The sequence below is a fragment of the Pygocentrus nattereri genome, chromosome 26, assembly GCF_015220715.1.
Source record: "Pygocentrus nattereri isolate fPygNat1 chromosome 26, fPygNat1.pri, whole genome shotgun sequence".
Classification (NCBI taxonomy): Eukaryota; Metazoa; Chordata; class Actinopteri; order Characiformes; family Serrasalmidae; genus Pygocentrus; species Pygocentrus nattereri.
In genome coordinates, this window is record NC_051236.1 from 18,432,529 (window position 1) to 18,451,671 (window position 19,143).

General features: G+C 40.1%; 1 protein-coding gene across 2 annotated transcripts; it reads left to right on the forward strand.

The window, feature by feature from the left end:
• Positions 1 to 18,368, forward strand: pfkfb4b (6-phosphofructo-2-kinase/fructose-2,6-biphosphatase 4b). Of its 2 annotated transcripts, none has more exons than XM_017719848.2 (14): positions 1 to 245; positions 11,681 to 11,797; positions 13,564 to 13,660; positions 13,872 to 13,938; positions 14,097 to 14,171; positions 14,329 to 14,385; positions 14,490 to 14,611; positions 14,775 to 14,982; positions 15,219 to 15,365; positions 15,582 to 15,686; positions 16,052 to 16,181; positions 16,321 to 16,383; positions 16,665 to 16,729; positions 17,481 to 18,368. In XM_017719848.2, the coding sequence occupies exons 1-14, from the start codon at positions 212 to 214 to the stop codon at positions 17,538 to 17,540; spliced, it is 1,347 nt and encodes a 448-aa protein (XP_017575337.1). In that variant the 5' UTR covers positions 1 to 211; the 3' UTR covers positions 17,541 to 18,368. The 2 variants fall into 2 exon arrangements, with proteins under 2 accessions (XP_017575337.1, XP_017575325.1); XM_017719836.2 differs by lacking the exon at positions 1 to 245 and adding an exon at positions 8,254 to 8,473.
• Positions 18,369 to 19,143: the final 775 nt, after the last annotated feature.

Sequence of the window (19,143 nt, forward strand, 5' to 3'; positions counted from 1 at the left end):
TTTACTCTCACTCTAGCCACTGCACGGCCAATTCATTCTCACTCATTTCCTACTCACTCTCCCCACACACTCTCACTCTACCCACTCACTCACTCACTCACTCTAGCCACCGCTCTACCAACTCACTCTCAGTATACCCACTCACTCATTCTCACTCCACTGTCTACACTCGCAGCCTGATGCACGCTGGCACGCGCAGGGCTTCAGCGACATGAGAGGCTCTACTCGCCCCTTGAACAGGGCAGGTAAGCTGGACCCGCAGGGACTCGGTCAGTCAGCGGTCAGCAGGGCAGTAAACCGGTATTGTACCCTGGCGGGAACTCCTCTGTTCTTCACTAACTGCCATTGTGCTCGAACATATTGACGACGGCTAGCCAACGGCTCTCCGGTGCGTACAGCGCAGAGGTCCAGCCATGATTAGAGTGGATGGAGTGTAAACAGAAGCTCGTGGCCGTTGTATAATGTTGCTAGAGCTTTGGCATACCACGGCAGACCTTTTCTAACCACGCTCAGAGCTAAAGAACTGAGAATAAGTGAACTGTTATGCAGGAAAAAAACAATACTGTTTCCATTCTGAAACGCTTCGCTCTGCGCCCGGTGTATGTGTTCAGAGTAAGGCTGTAGTTTTCGTGTGTTGTGTTGGACTGCAGGTAAATGGAAGTCTCCAGGTCACTGTAGCGATCCGGGCTGCTTCAGGTTACGCGAGCACGGCTCGGGTGATGGACAGATCTCAGGAAAAGGGGATTTGATTTGGCATCTTAAACTTGCTGTTGTGGACTTGAAACATGTCATAGTGGACTGCAAGCTATGTCGGGGGTTTGAGGTTGGTTGGCAGGTGAAAGAGCCCTGCTGAAAAACAAACACGACTGGAGACAAACTCCATGGTTTGGCTTCCTCTTGGGAACTGCCTTAATGGTTACTTTTATATCCCTTTCTTGGAGAGCACCTAGATCCCTCAGAACACCATCAGATGTGTCTAGAATTAGTTCAGCATTAGGATTCCCACCAGGAAAGCACAAAACACCATTAATAACCATCAGGAACTATTAAAATCCTTGAATGATTTTATGATTATTTTTAGCAGGGAAGTGGAGCAGGAGCTGCGGCGTGTTAATGAGGTTATGCTCCACATTCCTAAGAATCTTTCAGTCAAGAAAATCTGATATTGACTGAATATTGCATGGTAAAGAGGAAGTCATAATACCGTAAAGAAACATTGTTAAATTATCCTGATAAACATTTTCTATCCATCCTGCGTACATGTTGAAGTTACTCAGTGCACTGTCAGTCTGTTCCAGGAGTAACGTGTCTTTGGGCTGTGTGTGTGTGTGTGTGTGTGTGTGCGCGCGCGCGCGCGTGCGATGGAGAGGGTTTGTGATAGCAGGACTGAATTGAGTACGTCAGCAATGAGATCTACTAGGGGTGAGTTACCATGGCAACCTGAACTGGCTAACTTGGTGTTTAGGAAAAGGTTCATAAATGCACTTTTAACATTATCTCTGATTTTTGTGTCTCACTCCTTTACTTGCTGTTTCTGCTCTCCCTCTCAGTTTTCCTATCTCTCTTGCTCTGCCTCTGCTCTTTGTAATGGTCTTTGGTAACACCTTATATACCACAGAATAAACTGAATCATGGAAGATTATATCAGGGTGTTTCTGCTGTAGAATATATGAAATATTTCATATTTCTGCATAGATCAATGTAGGTCAGACTGCCAGTGTACTGGACATGCTTCGGTATTACTTCCGCCTTTGTCTTTTTCCATTGCATTTTTTTTCTCCCTCAAATTTTATACCACTCATTCTGTAGCCTCGATATCTATTCTTTTCTCTTTCTCTGGTTATCCCTCCCTGTTTTCCTCCTCCCTCCCTCTCACTCCCCCTCCCTCTCTCTCTGCAGTATCTGGGTGAAAGTTCAGCTGCATTGCCTCCAATCCCCTTCAGTCGTCAGCAACAGCCTCTGTTTCTGTCCATCTGCAGTTGTGTGTGTACATTTGTACATTTTGTTTATGTTCTTCATTCTACATATAAGAGATATTTGGTGAAATGCTAGCTGTATATATTGTATGCTATGCATGATGTAATGCTGCAGCGTACACACACGCGCACACACACACACACACATGCACAGAATGTTCTCATATGTATTATTGGCTCAGATGTGATAGCCTGTTATGTAAGAAATCTGTCTGCCCTACATATGGATGTTGGAGATTTTGGAACAGAGAAGAGAAAATATATGTGTGTTTGTTTATGTGTGTGTGTATTTGTAGATGTTGATTGAAGACCTTGTATCACTGCACATCACAGGCATACAGAAACAGAACTGATTAAAGTATATATGTGCCGACATTGTAAACATTTATATGCATATTAGGCATTTGAGAACATATGTAAACACCAATTCACAGTTTTTAATTCAAAACATATATTAGAACATTAAGTACAGATTTTATGTATGCTAGTGACATTGCTTAACCATTTCTGAACTTGTCCAGCCCAGTATTATGTATAGTCATCCAATACCTGATTTGGCTAATCAGTTCTTCATTAAATTACATCTGGAACAAAACATGTGGTTTTCTTACTAGCTTAAAAGATATCAACCACTTTTTTAGAAAACAAGAAATCACTGTTACATTTTAGTGAGTTAATGTTTGTTGTCATTTATTTTAATGGTATATGGTGTTTTTATGAGCATAAACACAGTTATTGCCAAGACAGACTGTTTTATTTGGTTGGATAATTAGGACTATAGATAAATATCACAGCTATTAGAACAAAACCTTGTATCTCCAAAATGATAACTTTTTGCAGGAGTAGGAAAAAACATACTTAAATGTAAGTCAATGGACCCAAACCTTTTTCCAAGTGATTTTGGGCCATTTAATTTGGTGTCTTTATCATAAAATTAACACACAGTGTAAAGGGCAATAGGCATTTTTAAATTATATTAAAAACTGGAAAAAAAAGTAGAAAAATTAAGGTTTTGTTCCAACAGCAGCAATACATACACACATGCTTGCTTATTTATTTATTTATAAAAGTATCTAGTCATCATATGTACACTATATATCCAAAAGTATCCACTCCTGAAAAACAACCCCACACCATAATCCCCCCTCCACCAAACTTTACACTTGGCACAATGCAGTCAGACAAGTACCATTCTCCTGGCAACTGCCAGACCCAGACTTGTCCATCGGATTGCCAGATGGAGAAGCGTGATTCGTTACTCCAGAGAACACGTCTCCACTGCTCTAGAGTCCAGTGGTGGCGCTTTACACCAGTGCATTCGATGCTTTGTAATGCGCTTGGTGATGTAAGGCTTGCAGCTGCTGGGCCATGGAAACCCATTCCATGAAGCTCTCTACGCCCTGTTGAGCTAATCTGAAGGCCACATCAAGTTTGGAGGTCTGTATCAATAGACTCAGAAAGTTGGCGACCTCTGCGCACTACGCATCTCAGCATTTGCTGACCCCACTCTGTCATTTTACGTGGTATACCACTTCATGGCTGAGTTACTGTCGTTCCCAGTTGCTTCCACTTTGTTATAATACCCCTGACAGTTGACTGTGGAATATTTAGTAGAGAAGAAATTTCATGACTGGACATGTTGCACATGCCGTGTCCTAATACAATACTATGGTGGAATTCACTGAGCTCCTGGGAGCGACCCATTCTTACACAAATGTTTGTAGATGCAGTCTGCATGCCTAGGTGCTTGGTTGTATACAACTGTGGTCATGGAAGTGATTGGAACACCTAAATTCAATCATTTGGATGGGTGGCTGAATACTTTTGGAAATATATAGTTAGTGTCTGTGTGTGTGTGTGTGTGTGTGTGTGTGTGTGTGTGTGTGTGTGTGTGTGTGTGTGTGTGTACACAGTAGGATAAGTTAGGATCTCAATCATCCCTAATTGGTGATTAGTTTCATAACAGTGAAGATGCTACTAAAACAAGAATGAATGTTACTCATATGAGTGCTCAGAAACATAATATGCTGCAACTGCAATACCAGTACTGGTGTTTATTCGTTTTCATCACTCGTGTTTTGTAATAACCATTTTTGTTATCAGTTAGTAATAAAAATAGTGAAGAGTATTAATTGTTGTAGCTAGCAATAGGAGGGAATTTATTAATTAGCTACAGCACCAGCTGATTCAGGAAACATCAGATGGAAGCTGAATGACCCCAGTATGTGCTGAGGCCTGTGTTGTTTTGGGGCCAGTTTAAAAAGTGACCCACCCACCTGATTCAGAGGATTAGTCCTCCTGATCTGCAGACTAACACTCTCTCTCTCTCTGTCTCTCTCTCTCTGTCTCTCTCTCTCTCTCTCTCTCTCTCTCTCTCTCACACACACACACACACACACACTCACAGTATGTTTTTTTTACCCATCTAGTGGGAGAATGAATAATTGTTGTTGAATCCTCTCATTAGCTACAGTTGCTTTTAAAAGCACATTTTCTTTTCAGTAGAGCTATAGAGGCCGTACCAAAACTAGGACACTATTTAGGTTTGTATATTCTGTGGCACTGACAAGACAAGACATAATGTGATGTATGAAATTTGCTTTGTTGGCAGTGTCAACCTAATTTCTTTCAAACCTTACAGTGTACATACTCATCTACTCATCTATTAAGTTGGTTCCTCTTAAAGAAATAAAAGCAGTATTACATATTTGAAGTTCTGAACTTGTCCTCACCTAAGACACGTAATGTATTTATTTTTAAAACTGGTGGAATTTCCTTTTAATAACAGGCATACTAGAAAATAATATTAGGATATACTTATATTAAAGGTAAGGTTGACAATATAAGGCAGTTTGCTGCAGTACCTCTTCTGGGAAGGCTTTACAGTAAATGTTGAAATGGGCACACCTTGATTTCACTAATTAGAAGTGGTGTCTACAAACCTTTGAACATTTATTGTGCTTTCCAGGCAAAGAAACAGTTTATGGATAGAAAATGTGCCATCTAGTGGCTAATGTCTGTATGATCCCTTTCTCATGGTGAGAACACATGGATACGCCGTCTAGTGGCTAAAGTCTGATCCCTTTCTCATGGTGAGAACACATGGATACGCCATCTAGTGGCTAAAGTCTGATCCCTTTCTCATGGTGAGAACACATGGATACGCCATCTAGTGGCTAAAGTCTGATCCCTTTCTCATGGTGAGAACACATGGATACGCCATCTAGTGGCTGAAGTCTGATCCCTTTCTCATGGTGAGAACACATGGATACGCCATCTAGAGTGGTTAAACTCTGATCCCTTTCTCATGGTGGGAACACATCGACTCTTAAAGGGCCCATATCCTACATTTTTCTAGTATTTTCCCCTGTCTATTTATGATGTTGTGTGGTTTGATTTGCTCTTGTAAAAAGGATAGTTCCGGTTCTAAAGTGTGATTGGTTGATCAGTGTTCAAAGCCGTTGTAAAATCCACCATATACCACTCCTGTGACTGCCTGACAGCAACTGAACTGTGTATTACTATGCCACGGCACGAAAAAAAACTGTGCTGTTAATGGAATAATATTTGACTCTCATGCTGTTCGCATGGACCACCGAATATGTTGATGAAGTAATCTGCTTTGTTTTAACTGAGGGACTGGTAACTTATGTTCTTAACTAGAGGTAGGCTGATCAGGCTAAAATATTCTTAGCTGTATTTTGTACCATTGGGCACCGGATCCGCTATTCAAAGTCCTGTGTAGTGCGCTTAGTAGCGAGCAGGGAGCTATTTGAGATACAGCCCCAGCACAAGAAGAGGGGCGCTGCTGGATTGGTGCTAAATGAGACTCCCGGTGATAATTTGGTGACCAAAAAATACTTACAAAACAAACGTTTTTGCCTTAGACAGTGCTGTCTCGTCATATGTTCATTCATATATGACAAAATCTTAAAAATTCATGAAACCTCCGCGATATACAGCGGTGGGCGACCGAACGTTCTCCTCATTCAGCAGTCCGTGGTTGCTTGGCAACCACACACTTAAGGAGCTAGCTAGCTATATTTCTTACCGGAATACTAATTAAAATAACTTAAATCATTTTGTGAAAGTCGTGTATTTTATCGTATTTTATGTTGGCTACTTGAGGCTATGGGTTACTGTGATTTTATCGCGGAAGAGAGTTTTATCTAAGAGCATAGTAACCCACAGCCTCCCGTGGCTTATTGCTTTAATGATAAATGCTTAACCTACAGGCCCAAGACTGTTGTTGTCGTGGAACCTTTAAGACTGGTAAGCTCTGTTCTGATTGGCTGAGCTGTACTGCGCCTCATGTTCAAAAACACTTCTCATAACTTCTTTGTAAATGGGCAGGACTAAATGTCTATGAGCTGAATAGGCAGATATAAGTAAATGTGTTGCCCGTTTTGAAGTCACAAAAACAGTAGTTCCTGAGCAGCTATCGGCATCTTATATGCTCTCAGACAAAAAAACATGCTGCAGACTTTGGATGAGCAGGCTACTTTTTCAGTTCCCGTATACTTTGTATTTCACGAAGGTCTGTACTTAAATAAATATATATATATATATATCTATTTGGCCATTATGACTTGGATATCTTCAAATTATTGCATGCGCCGTAGCCTGTACTGCTATACAGTTTAGCAGTCTGGTGGTTACTGAAAAAACTAGGACAAGTAAAAAAAGTCAGACTTTATTCAGAATATTATGCTTTTCAAAACAAATGGCACCAAGAAAAGGTCTGGGAAAAAAGTCCCTTAACGGTTACAGTGAGGGCAAGTGGGTGGTAAAAGGTTGTAAACCAATAAAAAGCCTACTTCCATGCACTGGCCAATAGCATAATGCGTGCTCAGAGCATGAATATCATGAACAGCATGCGCCTTTTGAAGGTTGTGAGTAGATCTTTGAAAAAAATCAGATTCTTTCTAGCAAACAGTGTGTAAACATCCAATGAACCCTTCTCTCGTCGTTGTGCTCTTTTGCAAGAGATGTTTTTATATAAACATATATACATATGTAAGCATGTGTGTATGTGTGTGTGTAGCTGCTACAATTCTGTAGCCTCACCTTCTTGTGGCATTTCTCAGTATAAAGTGTTGCGTTTATATTTGAGTTGAGTTTATCTCTGCACACACCGTTAAAGTGTCACGTCTTTTGATTACCGTCTGATTTCTTAAGGCTGCTTCCATTCCGCATCAGAACCGCAGGATCTGATAATTCAATATCAGGAGTAGGAGTGGGCTTCTCATATGTTGCAGCCGTTTTTCTCTGAAAAGCACAAGCTGCCCAGTTCCAGCACGCTGTTTACAACTCTGAGCCCCTGCACTGTGCACGCCTATCCGAGCAGCGAGTCCAGCCCGCTATTGGTGGACCGCTCTCTTACGCCAGCCTTTGATTGGTCAGGTCCATATCAACATTCGCAGCCCATGTGGGCTGCATGTGAACAGCCACTTCTGTATTTTGTGCACTCTTTCACTCCTGCGGTTTCATGTTTTTTTTTTAAAGATGGGCGCCTCTCCCCCATGAGATACGGTAGTTTTGAAACCCGTCCATCCCTCTGGACGTGGTCAATAAACAGGTTTCCAGTTTGGGGGTAAAAACTCATTTTTTCAGTGGTCTGTATAATTTAAGCAGTGAGGACTAAACAGAAGGACGGTCCTTTGTCTCACTTCCTGCGGGACAGGCTTGACATTTGGCTTAAATTAACTGGCTAACAAAAAAATCGATAATTGAGGAGTGTAAACAATGGCCAGCTGCACCCCCATCTGCTGGAACCGTGTAGAACAACATATATGCCTTCTTTTAAAATGTCTAGTCTTTTTCTGTCAAAGGAACGTATGGGGAAGGTCTATCCTGCACTGTTTTGCAGTTTAGCAAAAAATAATATGTCCTACTAGCAATAATGCGATTATATATTCAGTAATTCCAATTATTTAAACAGTTCAAATTGAATGTCAAGCCTGTCCAATAAGAGAAGAGGGAAAGAGCTTCAGACATCTCAATTGTTTTATGTTTATCAGGTTAACTTAGAAAGTGCTTTGTGGAACATTTTATAAGTCTAACTTTTTAGTTTAATCGTATTTATAGTTAAGCATCTTTTCCAGTGGATGAACGACTGTATCTTTATGTTTTAAATCTGAGGATTCTTAAAGAATCAGAGTGCCATTAACGTCGTTGTATAGGTTTGCATTTGCTTTGTGGGGTCGTAGTGTTTTCTTTGTGCGCATCCTTTCGTCGTATTACGGTAAACCGTGATCTCGCCGCTCCTCAGCCGATATGACATAAGTTGCGCTGCAGCCCTCCGCCGCCACAGTCTCGTGCTTTCACAGGCGACTTAAAGGCTCTACAGAAACGGGATGTTAACGCCACCGGGATGAATGCTACCGAAGACATAACGATGGCAATCATGCCCCGGGAGCTCACACAAAACCCGCTACGGAAGATATGGATGCCGTGCAAGAACGGGCTACCGGAAAAACACATTTCGCAGAAGAGAGGTGGGTGCTGCTGCTGCTGGTGGTGGTGGTGGTGCTGCTGCTGCTGCTTCAGCGTAGTGCGAGATGCGAAAGTGTTAACTAAACGCACGAGCACTCTGCAGAAACCCGGCACGTAAAGCCACGTCTGTTAGCGCTTTAGGCCCGTGGAGCTGTAGCGCTCACGGCGGAATAGGTTTAAAGTCTCCTGTTCCCGCTCACAGAAGGCCTAAAAAGTGATGCAATCGAGTAAGAAGCTTTGTTCGCTTTACGAGGCTCTTATTATGCTCGCTGACGTTGTTATAAGCTAAAGGGGTCATTGGGTTCAATGGGCTCTACACTGATATATGTCCGCACACGTCTTGGGGCGGAAAACCGGGCAGAGGCGAGATGCTACAGTGGCTTGTACAGGTCCAGCGCGTAGACCCTTTAGAATGAACAGTAGCAGTAAGTCCAGTGTGCAGTCTGACCAGCCATAGTAGCTCCTGTGGCTCCTGTGGCTAGTAATCAGTTAAAGCAGGAAACCAACTAAGCCATGAAGTGTGGTGTACATTTTGTAGTGAATTGATCTAAAGCTAAATTAAATATATTTACAACGTAAGGATGCTAAAACTGTTTGTGCTCGTGTGTGTGAAGCCTGGCAGTGCTGAGAAAAGGCTGGCACTGGTAAATACTGTGTGCCTGTATTGTTGCAGTAAATAATAAACCGAGCCAAAATGCTGTATGACCCCGTCAGCCCCCTCATAGCTCCCTCCCACCTCCCTCTGTCCCCCCAGTGCACCTCTCATTTTCAGTCCTGTCATGTTAGATAAAACCACCCTCTTCCTCCTCTGCTGTACTGAGCTCTGAAGCGTAGAGCAGGGCTGGGGGACTCTGGTTCTGGAGGGCTGGATTCGTGCACACGTTGGTCAAACATTTACTAAACCTGGTAACTAACCGCTGGGTTGAATCTGATGTAGTTGAAGAAATCACTAAACCAAATTCTCCAAGACTAGTGTTGCATCCCTGGAGTAAAGGGATTCAAATCTGGAACTGGATTAAATCATAGCGGGAACACTGGTACTTAACTGAGCACCTAGGTCCAGTTTCCCAGACCAAGATTAAGAAAATTTTCTAATGGTGATTAAATTTAGTTAAAGCCTAGACTTAATCTGTGTCCAAGAAACTAGCTTTCAGTGTACTTGCTTGGTTTTCACAGTCACCTCTCAGACAAAGGGAGTGTGACAAACAAGGAGGTTTATATGAATATCTGTGTTTGAGTGTTAGCAATGAGAAAATGATGTACCTGTTGAGCACCTGTCACGATCATGAAATTTTAGCTGATAGCCATATGAATATTTGTGGTTAACAATATTATTGTCTTTTAATTATAATTGTCTTTTTAAAATATTGACTGCAGCTATTAAATTCAAAACCCAAAGTGTCCAAATTAGCTGATCAGCTATCTTTGCTTCCTAGCTGTCAGTGGCTCCCAACTGATGACACACAGCTCAGCTAACATACAGTTGCCTCGTAACTGATGAAAGGCACTTAATTCATGTTCTGTTTTTTGAGCTCCAACATGACTGTGAAAACTAATAATAATAAAATAATAATAAAAGATGTGCAGCACATTTATATCTTGTGTAGGGATGAGTGAGATGGCATAAAAATATAACGATGTTCTTATAATAGTGTGCATCCTGATATTCAGATTTTCTAACGTTTGATAGGTTGTAACAGCAAAAACCCCCAGTAGTGCCACATTTAGAAAAATGCAAAAAAAAAAAAAAAAACTGAATGCAATGATATTCAAGTTTCAGGCCCCACATGCCATTAAATCCAATGAAACATAATAAATTAATAAATTGTGCATAAATACATTTAATGATCTTTAAGAAAAACATGTTGTGATATAACCATGAAAACTGTACTACATTGCCCAAACCTAACCTTGTGTGACGTTGCTGAAACAGCTGATGTTAGTGCTGCCTCATTATTACAGTTTTGAGTTCAGACTCTGTGTTTTACTTATGATTTTGAATGATTTGTCACTGTTCGTTATCATAATGCACTTTCTATCAGTCATGCATCTTAAACAGCTTTTATAAGGATAGTTGCGTAACATTATATGTTGACATACAAGAATTGAATGCAGAGCACTTCCTTTCCTGAGTGTGTTTGTCTGTGTGCGTATGTTCTGAGGGAGGAGGAAGTGTAGACAGTGAGAGGTGAGGATGATGACAGTGCAGTCTTGGTCAAAGATTTGTTGTTGCGTTTCTTTAGAGTTGAAGCTCCTGCCCTGCTGAGTCAGCCTGCATGTATGTCCTGTATGATTTGTAGTTCTTCTGTATCCAGTTGCTGTTATCATCACGCTTATCTAAAATAAGAACAATATGAATAACATCTGTCAGTAATGTATTAAGTACATTATTAAACGTTTTAACATTGAACTATTTGTTTCTTAAATATGTATTTTGTTTTAATTGAAAGCATTTGCTGCTAGATGGGATTAGAGTAACGGAAGGGGTGTTGAGCTATGGCTAGTTTGTACTGAAGATTACCCTAATAATTGCTGTATTTTTATTCTTGAGTTGAATAAAAAAGAAGGGAACATGATTGGTCATTTCTGCTTAATGACTCCTGTAAGGTGTCATGGTTGCACTCTTGCAGGAGTTGAGCGTTATTGGCCAGTTGAGTGGATTCCTTTCTATTGCTGCAGTCTGTTCATGGCTGGTTTTACTTCAGGACTTAATTTAGCTTCACGTTACATTAGGTTTCTTTGAGTTGCATTGAGTTGAACTTAATTTAACCAACCATGCATCAGCTCTAATCCCTGTCAGGGTGAGCCTCAGGTTTTCCCACACTGTCTTTCTTTAGAAACCAGTGTCATTACTTTCTGTAATATAGTTAATACCTATACAGTAAAGGACAGGAGCAGCTGGTCATTTTGGATTGTCAGACCTTGAAATTTTAGGAGGTCATCCGTTGGCCAAAGTTGCTTTTTGATATAAAGTTTTTAGAGGACTTTGTGTAAAATTCTCACATATGTGGTGCTCCGCTGTAGCCTCTCTGCATGGTTAGCACTTTGAAAAGAGATGAACAAAGAGGGTATTCATTTTCAGTTTGCCTTTCATTTTGGTTCTTTTCACATGTCTGTGTGGAGAGCAGATTCACCAAGCTATTTGCATTTTTTTACATTAGTGTCTCCTTTCTGTCTTTTTATTTTCTTTATTTCTTGCTTTCTTTCAGTATGTATGACCAACTGTCCCACCCTAATTGTGACAGTGGGGTTGCCAGCTAGAGGGAAAACCTACATTTCTAAGAAACTAACTCGCTACCTCAACTGGATTGGTGTACCAACTAAAGGTATGTTAAACTGACACACACATGCTAGACAGTATATAGATTTACATAATAAAGAAAAAATTCAAGATCAGTGTATTTTTTTTTTTTAGCTTTCTCATGGTTTCCCAAGCTTCCTGAGTGCAACTTTTCTGTGAGAAAAGAATGCGTTACAAAGCTGCTAGATTCTCTTAACTATGGATACACTGATATTGGAATTGCAGGCAGATGACAATAGATATTTTTAAGATCTGCTAATGATAAATAAACAATTATGAAATTTAGAAAATGTAACTGCATCTAAAATGCAGACATTTTAGCAGATTATTCCAGCATCGCCTAAATGTTCTGCTGTTTTAGGGTACAGTAAATTAAATTTGGTTTGAAATATCTGAACATGTCCTGAATGTTTTTAAAGCAAAAATCTGCATTTACCAATATCATTTCAGTATGATTGAGCGTCCCTGTGTGTGTGTGTGTGTGAATATATTAGGGGTGCAGGACAAAATAGATTCTTAGATGCATTGCGATGCAGACGTGAACGATTCTGAATCAATTCACAAAAGTCAAAAAGCGATTTTCTATATTTTAATTTATAGTGTAATGTTGACGTAACGCAAAGGGCGGAACTTGGAAGTGGGTAAGTGTAGCGCCCAGGCTGTCTGTGGTGGCACATAACAAAAACACAACTGGATGAGTGAGAAATCCGACGTGCTCCCTCTGCATTAAAGCTAAGTAAGGTCAGAAGTCACAACCCAAATGTTCAGAAAAGCCTTTTTTCCTTTCAACAAAAATAAAAAAAATTTAGCTCAGCTATAGCTGCTTTCCTCTCGTCTCCGCCAGAAAACTTTTCCTCAGAAGTAGAGCAGCTTATTGTAAAACGTCTCATTGTTCGATTGTTTTGCGGGGCTGAAGTCGCTTCTTATTCTCCAGCTTCTTGTTTGCATTTTTCAGCTCCTCCTTAAATTCTGACTGAGGCGCTGAACGTATATGCGGCACCATTTCAGGTGGAATGAGAAAATTCGAAAGAAAAGCAACTTGTGCTTCACAACTTTTTAGTGTTTGACAGTCTTTGCAGATTTAACATTCCGGGAAACCAACTAAGGTGCTTATAAATGCGAATAAGTCTCCAAATCTTAGTCTAAGCTAAATCTCTCCCTCTGCCTTTTCGTTCACTACTAGGCAGGAGAGACTGTGTTGCTAAGTGACCTGCAGTCTTGTTGGGAAACTGGGCTTTGACACTGTGTTGCTCACATCCCGTCTCGCAGATATTTTACTGACACACAGTGACCCCTGACTCTCTACAACGAGACCAAATCCGGAGTTATAAAATCACTAAAGAAAATGAGCAGGACGGCTGCAACATGTGCTGCATGGACATCCATTATCACAGGATCTTATTTCACCGTAACTGCACATTTTATCACAGATGGGTGCCAGCAGCATCTAAGGTGCTCCAAACAATAGCAGTGAATGAGAGCCTTCCAGTTCACTTACCACATCACTTCCATTTGATTTATTAATAAAAGATACTTTGTTTTAAAAGTACCTGTTCATCACACAGTGAGGGGAAAAAAAGAGGTCCTGTAGAAAAAAAAGATGCATCAAGATGCATCGATAATCGTTTTATAATTGCATCGCGGTCCTCTGAATCATAATCGAATCAGGAGTTGCCAAAAGATTCCCCTTAAAATTTATATATATATATATATATATATATATATATATATAATACACATACGCACACATGCAGAAAACATCTTTATGATATTTGATTTTTGTGTGTTTAGAGTTCAATGTTGGTCAGTATCGGAGGGAGTGTTTGAAGATCTACAAGAACTTTGAGTTCTTTCGCCCTGACAATGAGGAGGGACTAAAGATCAGGAAGTAAGACTGTGTTCTTTCCTCTATGTGTGCTGATGTGTGTTTCTGGTTTTGGCTGCTTTGTAACTGGTTTGCTGGTTCTGTGTGTGTGTGTGTGTGTGTGTGTGTGTGTGTGTGTGTGTGTGTGTGTGTGTGTGTGTGTGTGTGTGTGTGTGTGTGTGTGTGTGTGTGTGTGTGTGTGTGTGTGTGTGTGTGTGTGTGTGTATGTTTTCAGGCAGTGTGCTTTGACAGCGCTGAATGATGTCCGACAGTATCTCAGTGTGGAAGGAGGTCAGGTGGCTGTAAGTGCAATCAACACATAAATGTTCATTGGAATATTCATTGTGTAGTTTAAACAGTAGATTTGAAGACTGCTTCACTGTGTAACTGTATGCTGCACTTACCAGGTGGGGTGCTGAGCAGTACTGTGTGTAATAGTTGGTATGTGTTAACTCACCAGGTGTTTGATGCCACTAACACTACAAGAGAGAGGAGGAGTATGATCCTGAGATTTTCAGAGCAGAATGGCTACAAGGTACTAACAAGTTCTTCTGGGCCAGTTCACTTCACAGACTCACCCACACGTTGTTCCATTGCATCTGTGAATTGGGTGCTTGTTGAAGCCTTTAAGGTCCTAAACCTCATGATAAACCTCTGCGTTAGTTTGCTCATGGTCTGTTTCTTTTTCGCAGGTGTTCTTTGTTGAGTCTGTGTGTGAAGACCCTGAAGTTATTGCCCAGAACATTGTAGTAAGTCTGTAGTTTCTGTGTTGACAAATATGGAGGTATGTGTAGATGTAACTTTTATTAAATTGAGTTCAGCAAATTCAAGGTATTACTGTGTGTGTAAGCAGCAGGTGAAGCTGGGCAGCCCAGACTACATTGATTGTAACACTGAGGAGGCCATTCAAGACTTTATGAAAAGAATCAAATGTTATGAAAGCTCCTATCAGCCACTGGATGAGATCTTGGACAGGTGTGACTTCTACGTTTTTTTACGTTCTATGTGATGTTTTGATTTTGAAAGTCTTCTGGATGTTATATTTAAACTGAACCTCATGAATTAAAACTATAATGAACTAAAATGTTACATCTTCCATTAAATGTCTGTTTATTGTATTGTTCCTTGTGTTTGGTAGAGAGCTGTCGTACATCAAAGTGATGGACGTAGGACGGCAGTATTTAGTTAATCGTGTGCTAGATCATATTCAGAGCCGAATTGTCTACTACCTGATGAATATCCACATCACTCCACGCTCCATTTACCTCTGCCGCCACGGAGAGAGCGAGCTAAACATCAGGGGACGCATTGGTGGGGACTCAGGCCTGTCAACTCGTGGCAAAGAGGTAGGGTGCGCGTATGTGTGTGTGTGCACATAGAAAAAAGCAAATGTGAGAGACAGGATGTAAATGTAAACATAAATGTAAACATAATAGAAATCACCATCCTTTTTATGCAGCCAAGGAATTTTTCAGGACCAGTCGTTTTTCAGCAGAGATTTCAGTGAATTCCTCATTCACTCATTCATCCTCATTTCACTTGAATTCCTCACTCACACTTTTCTTCTCCTTTACTCTCTCAGTTTGCACTTTGCCTGGGTAAATTCATTCAGGAGCAGAATATAAAGGATCTGAAGGTTTGGACGAGTCAGATGAAGAGAACCATTCAGACAGCTGAGGCTCTGGGGGTGCAGTATGAACAGTGGAAAGCTCTAAATGAAATTGATGCTGTAAGTGTGTGTTGGCCTGTGTTATGGTGACTTGTTAGCCTATGTTGTGTGTGTGAGGTGATTGTAAGGGACTGATTAGCAAAAAATCTTTTTGCATATAAAACGATAAGAGTACGAGTACATCACTGCACACTGATAAAATGGCAAACTGACTTAATTATGATACTTTAGGAAAAAAATTCTTGCTTATTTCTATACTTCTGCTACTGCCTATAGGGAGTGTGTGAGGAGATGATGTATGAAGAGATTCAGGAGCATTATCCTCTAGAGTTTGCTCTGCGTGACCAGGACAAGTACCGCTATCGCTACCCTAAAGGAGAGGTAAATTTTCTCATTTATATTTCTTAGAAAATTAATCTTAACTTGGCTGTGCCAGAGGACCAGTATACTATGAAATATAGTCAGTTAAACATAATAGGATATTTTATTCAATTTAGCTTCGGTAGGGGACGTTTTAAACATTTTGTAAACTTACCCTAAGTTTGGCATTGGTTGGAAGCAAATTCATTACTGAGCTTTCCTTTCAAAACATGCCAGCCATTTTGTCCTCTTATTTAAGTAACGTAAGCAAAGATTTGGCACACAGTGAAGTCGGGCACCTCCCCATGAAGCTAAGCTTGAAGTTAGTTCATTGTGCCTGCATGATTGCTGGAAGTGTTTGCATTTAACACTCTCTTCATTTGTAGTCTTACGAGGACCTGGTACAACGACTGGAGCCAGTAATTATGGAGTTGGAAAGGCAGGAAAACATTCTGGTCATCTGCCACCAGGCTGTCATGCGCTGTCTCCTTGCCTACTTTCTGGACAAAAGTGCAGGTATGATCCGTCACACTCCTGTGAAGTTTTACTTTTGTTTCCCTGTTGGGGTCTTTGGTTATTGAAAATATTCACATCAGTCTTGGTTGATTATAAATGGAAAATTAACATTCTACCCTGTCTTGTTGTTGTATTTTAGATGAGTTGCCTTATCTGAAATGTCCCCTACACACTGTGCTGAAGCTCACTCCAGTGGCCTATGGTGAGACAGTCTGCTATGTTCCTCCTATATTCAACATGTGTGCAAATGCATAAACATGAAATTTCTCTGAAATGGATAATTTCATGATTGAGGCTAAAGATAGCTGATTTTTTTCTTGTGCTTAAAGTAATTAGCTGCTCAGTAATTATTAAGAATATGACGTGTTTAAATTCCAAAGTAAACGCACTGTGTGTGTCTGTTTGCTGCCCTCAAGTATTTTGTGTTTTTATATGAATGTCTAATTTGGTTGTCCCTCCCTCCTCTCTCTTCTGTTATGCAAGGGTGTAAGGTGGAGTCCATCTATCTCAATGTGGAGGCAGTGAACACCCACAGGGACAAACCTGAGGTATGGAACATGGAACTGGTTTGGAATCTTCTTTTAACAATATGTCCATCTGTGTGACCTTCTTGCTGTGAACCATTTCTTTTGGATGTTGATTGAATCTGTGTTGAGATGCATGTTATTTCAAATACTACCCCAAAGTGGCAACTAGTTTGCTAGGCCTAATGTTGTCCTTCATTTGTGTTTAATCTTGAAGAGAGAAACCAAACTTTTATGATAGAAAACATGGATATGAGCAAGCAAGTGTTGGACGAGAGGTATTAGCCTAATTTGCCATTTGAAATATGTAACCTGTAAACCTGTAAATAATCAGTTGCCTATTGAAATAACGTGAATTAAATAAAATGCCACCTCGAAAGTAAGAGGGAACAAGCATATATAATTATGCTCTGACACTTATATTGTGTAGGTGTATCAGCAGCATTCAGATACAGTGTTGTCCACATGCCCAGCTCTTGTTATTTACCTCATAAATTGACCAAACAGCTCAGCCAAAATAAAGGCTAAATTTGCAGATTGTGCATTAAGAGCAAAAACCTGCCAATTCCAGTCCTTAGTAATATGTAAAGCCACTAAGATTATAAGCTATTCTTTGTGGGGGAGAAATCTACTGTGGCTAGATCAGCTGCAGGCTATGTCTGTGGAAAAATGACTGCAGGCCTGTGGTATAGCGCTTTAAAAAGTTCACTTCTCATCCTCTGGGATGCTGTCTCTTACACCACCGTTCCCTTCACTTTTTTTTTTCTTTGAACAGAATGTTGACATTTGCCGTCTGGCTGAGGAGGCCCTTCTTACAGTTCCTGCTCACCAGTGACGTACACATCTCAGACATTTCACACCACAGCTACACTCCATCAGGCTACTCAACTGATAGCCAGCGTTTCTTTTTCATTATTCTCTTTTTGTATTTTTTGTGCTCAGGAACACAGAGCACAGTGTGAACTGAAGGATTTTTACTTTCATTTTTTTTTTCTTTCTTTATTCATGTACCAGATTGATAACTGGAATCCAGTTTTAAGACAATGAACCCTAGTGTTGGGGTATGTGTGTACACACATGTATGTAACTACGCGCATGTGATGCCAGTGTGGACTAGAAACAAAGATGATTGGTGTGGCAAAAAGATTTTTTTGGCATTTTTCTAAAGAAATTTTTCAACCTGGGTTTTTTTATTTTGCTGTTTTGTTTTTATTTTTTGTTCTATTTTTCTTTTTCTTTTTTTTTCTTAGTTGCATTAAAACATTCCCTTAAGCAGTACTGTAGATCTGTTGGGGGAGATGTTTACACTTTCCCACAATGTGTGAACTGCACATTTTTTTTTTTTTTGGTGGTGATTGAAAAATGTTTTGAATTACACTGTGCCAAACAAATCAGACTTTATCTAAAGCCTCAGTAAGGATGTTTTGGCCGCTGTTCATTCTAAATGAACCTTCTTAATAAGTCATACTAAGTCTAAATGAATTAATACCCATTATCGATCATAGAAAACCCAGAGCTTTGGTTATTTGGAGATTTAGTTATTCAAATCAATAGCATACAGAAGTCTTAAAGCAGCAAATCAAATATACCCCTGCTTCTGCTGTGAGCAACGTGTCACTTACTTCCCTCGAGTATTCCTGATCTAACTGAATGAAATAACTGAAATTGTTTGTTTTTAGCCCTAAATACATTAAGCACAGTGACAAAGCAGATTATGATGGTATTCAAAGTAAAGTTAATTCAAGACACTGCTGGTATTTAATGTTTGTGCTGCCAGGAGATGCTGTTTCCAGGATGAGCAAAGTGTAAAGTTTACGATTTCATTGCAAAATTTACTCAACCTTATTACTTTATCACTGAGCCGTCAACTGTGTCAACTTTTAAAATCATCTCATATTGAAGTTTTTTCATCATTCAGTGGCAGTGTCACAATGTGATGGGAAAGTGAATGGAGCTCCTTTCCTACTCCAGTGATGTCTTCATCATGTTTCAGATAATTATGGATGCAATATATTTATTTGATAAGCACTTTTTCGTTGTGAACAGCAACTCGGGTGTTGTATTTGTGTATGTAAATACCTGTAAATCTGAACATTTACAAAATACTTTGCAGCCGATAACAGTAGCATGACCCATGTTAAAATTAATGCCTGGATACACTAAGCTGATACTGTCTGATTATTAAAAACAAAAATACAACTGGGTGTGCTACACCTGGTCTGCAAAGACATGCAATGGCATGCTCACACACTGAACAAGTTAGACATTATTTTTTTCTGAAATTACTAAATGTTTCTGGTGTTTCCTCTACAAAAGTGCAAGCATCTCTATGGTGACAGTAAAGATATTCAGACTAAAATGATCAGAATCACGCACATTACTGCTGTTTATCTTTGCTGTGTCACACTTGTTTTATAGAATCGGCTGCTGTTGTATCA

Bases quoted from the DNA above. Each gene is read 5' to 3' on its own strand.
- pfkfb4b (XM_017719836.2), top strand. From the start codon at position 8,350: ATGAATGCTACCGAAGACATAACGATGGCAATCATGCCCCGGGAGCTC. The intron at 11,798-13,563 runs GTATGTTAAACT...TTGTGTGTTTAG, and splicing joins GATTGGTGTACCAACTAAAG to AGTTCAATGTTGGTCAGTAT. The intron at 16,730-17,480 runs GTATGGAACATG...TTCTTTGAACAG, and splicing joins CCCACAGGGACAAACCTGAG to AATGTTGACATTTGCCGTCT.